Source organism: Microtus ochrogaster, unplaced genomic scaffold, assembly GCF_000317375.1.
Source record: "Microtus ochrogaster isolate Prairie Vole_2 unplaced genomic scaffold, MicOch1.0 UNK56, whole genome shotgun sequence".
Taxonomy (NCBI): domain Eukaryota; kingdom Metazoa; phylum Chordata; class Mammalia; order Rodentia; family Cricetidae; genus Microtus; species Microtus ochrogaster.
In genome coordinates, this window is record NW_004949154.1 from 2256979 (window position 1) to 2259745 (window position 2767).

The window sequence follows — 2767 nt, forward strand, 5'->3', positions numbered from 1 at the left end:
GTGTGTAGCACCCCAAGGTGTGCTTACCGGGAAGATTCTAGCCTACGTCCGTCCTGGGTCGGAGCTTCATCGCGTCTGCCCCAGAGAGGAGATCTATCCAAGTCTGAGCTCACTTCCTCTTCCTCCCAGCATTCTGTTCTGTTTACTCCACCCACCTATGTTCTTAACCTATCAGGCCAAGCAGTTTCTTTATTAATTAACCAATGACCTTCCTCCATCAAAGAACAAGAAGCAAAGCATCACAGAAGGCAGGGAAGGAGCCCAGTTGCCCATCTAACAACCATGAGGCCCTGAGTTTGGGTTCTTAAATGCAGGTGTACTTTGCAAACTCAGACTGTGCAATTTCAGTGACCATGTTTTCAAATTGTTTAATTCTTTCTTCTGCATGCTTAACTGTGCAATTGAGTTCTCAAAGGGAATTTTTCATTTCAGCTCAGGTTTTGTATTCTGTTTTGATATATTTTGAATCCGGGCACCTGTGTAATTCATCAATTATGGACATTTCTCAACTGTTATCTCCTAATATGGTTTTTTCTGCATTTCTATTATTTTCTTGAGAAATTCCTGTCATACTTAGCATCTATCACCTTCGTTCACTTTCTTCTCCATGTCTCTTAATCACATCATTGATGTCTCTGTCTATGTGTGATCCCTTTCCAGTTTTCAGTTCATTATTATTTTCACTTTTAGATGTTTTGTTTTATTCTTTCTGCGTTCAGTATCACTTTAACCCAGACTTAAAAAAGCTATGCATAAGTTTTCACATTTATGTTATCTTTTATATCTTATTTTTTTAACACATAATTTCTTGCTAGTAAATCTTATATTTACCAGACCTGACTTTGTGGCATGATATTATCTGAGATAGCATGAATTCACATGTAGTCTTTGTATACATTTTTATTCATCTTGGAACTAGTCCCACATCTTCCTAAAGAAATATCAGTATGTTGGTTTCAGCTGCTCCGACAAAGAAACAATGCAACATGCAGTATTTATAGAGTATTATCTTCCAGCTCTCAAAAATAATAATTTCTAAAGCTTATCTGTCTTTGATGAATTAATACGGGTTGTGCATTATTATCAGTTATCAGTTATTGTGCAGAGCCAAGTTCCAATGTTAAAAGAAAAAGAACTCAATTATCTATCCACGATCAGTCATGGATCTATTCTACCTCAGAAAGTATGAGTCTTTTCTTGAGTCTCTTCATGGCTGTCTTCATCTCCTGGTTCCTCAGAGTGTAGATCATTGGGTTTAAGACAGGAACAATACTATTTAGGGTGACTGAGACAGCTCTGTCCATGGGGAGGGCAGTGAAAGGCCGGGCATAGACATAGATGCAGGGCACAAAGTGCAGGGTGACCACAGTGATGTGGGAGGTGCAGGTGGAGATGGCTTTTCTCTTCCCCTCCCCTGTGTGTGACCTCAGCATTGTCAAGATGACTGTGTAAGATACAAGGAGAAGAACAAACCATAGTGTAGTGATCATGCCATTGTTTGAGATCATCAGGAGTTCAAGATTGAAGGTGTCAGTGCAGGCGAGTTTGAGAATCTGTGGGACATCACAGTAGAAACCATCAATAATATTGGGTCCACAGAAGGGAAGTGGGAGCAAGAGAGAAATCTGCACAATGGAGTGAACAAAGCCCCCCACCCAGGAGGCCGTGATGAGAGCTGTGCACCGCCCCTTACTCATGATGGTCACATAGTGCAGGGGCTTGAAGATGGCCATGTAACGATCAAATGCCATCACAGAGAGAGAGAAAATGTCTGCCCCACCAAGCAGGTGGAAGAAAAAGATCTGAGTGAAGCAGCCATTGAAGGAAATGGTCTTTCTTCTTGAGAGAAGGTCCACTAGGACCTTTGGAACAGTGATGGAGGAAAAACAGATGTCTAAGACAGAGAGGTTGCGGAGCAGGAAGTACATAGGGGTGTGGAGACGGGACTCCCAGGTCACAGTGACCATGATGGTGACATTTGCTAACACAGTTGTTATATAAACCATAGATAAAAAGAAAAATAAGAGTAAGCTCAGTTCTTGAGATTGGGTAAGGCCACAAAAAATAAATTCAGTCACCGTGGTGTGGTTTCTCAGTGCCATTGAATGACATTTCTTCCTCTGTATGCACCTTTGGAGGAAATGCTAGTATTACCAAATCTTGTACGCACCTTTGGAGGAAATGCTAGGATTCCTGAATCCTGTATGCACCTTTGGAGAAAATGTTAGGATTACTGAATCCTGCATGCACCTTTGGAGAAACTGCTAGGATTTCTGAATCAGTAAAGTTTTCATCCTGGAGAGACAGAACATGCACAGATGTGCACTTTGTCACTGTTGCATGTTCTTGCTGTTGCCTGGAAAAATCACTCGATCCTACTTGCTTCAGTCCTATTATTAGCACAAATTGTAGCTTAGACTAGATAATTTGTTTTCATGTTGTACATGGTGGGTGCTGGTGGATTTTGTTAAAACTTGCCTCCAGAATCTCTGAGAAAGAGAGCCTTATATAAGGGTACACAATCAGGTTCTGGGTTTCAGCTCTGTAAATCCAGAGTCCCATCTTATTATATTTTGTTTCTATAGTTTAAAAGACAGTGAGGGCTTGGTGAGATGGCTCAGTATGTAAAGGCACACTCTGCCAAGTCTAAGACCTGAGTTTGTTTCCCAGAGCCTACATGGTGGAAGGAGAGAACAGACTTCAGCAAGTTGTCCTCCGACCTCCAGCTTACCGCTTACCCTGGCTCCTCCTCCTCCTCCTCCTCCTC

General features: G+C 41.7%; 1 protein-coding gene across 1 annotated transcript; it reads right to left on the bottom strand.

Moving 5' to 3' along the window:
* Nucleotides 1-1166: 1166 nt before the first annotated feature.
* LOC101991617 (olfactory receptor 4D11-like) lies at nucleotides 1167-2102 on the bottom strand. Its single transcript, XM_005369679.2, has one exon. The coding sequence runs from the start codon at nucleotides 2100-2102 to the stop codon at nucleotides 1167-1169; it is 936 nt and encodes a 311-aa protein (XP_005369736.1).
* Between the last annotated feature and the right edge of the window lie 665 nt (nucleotides 2103-2767).

Bases quoted from the DNA above. Each gene is read 5' to 3' on its own strand.
- LOC101991617 (XM_005369679.2), bottom strand. From the start codon at position 2,102: ATGGCACTGAGAAACCACACCACGGTGACTGAATTTATTTTTTGTGGC.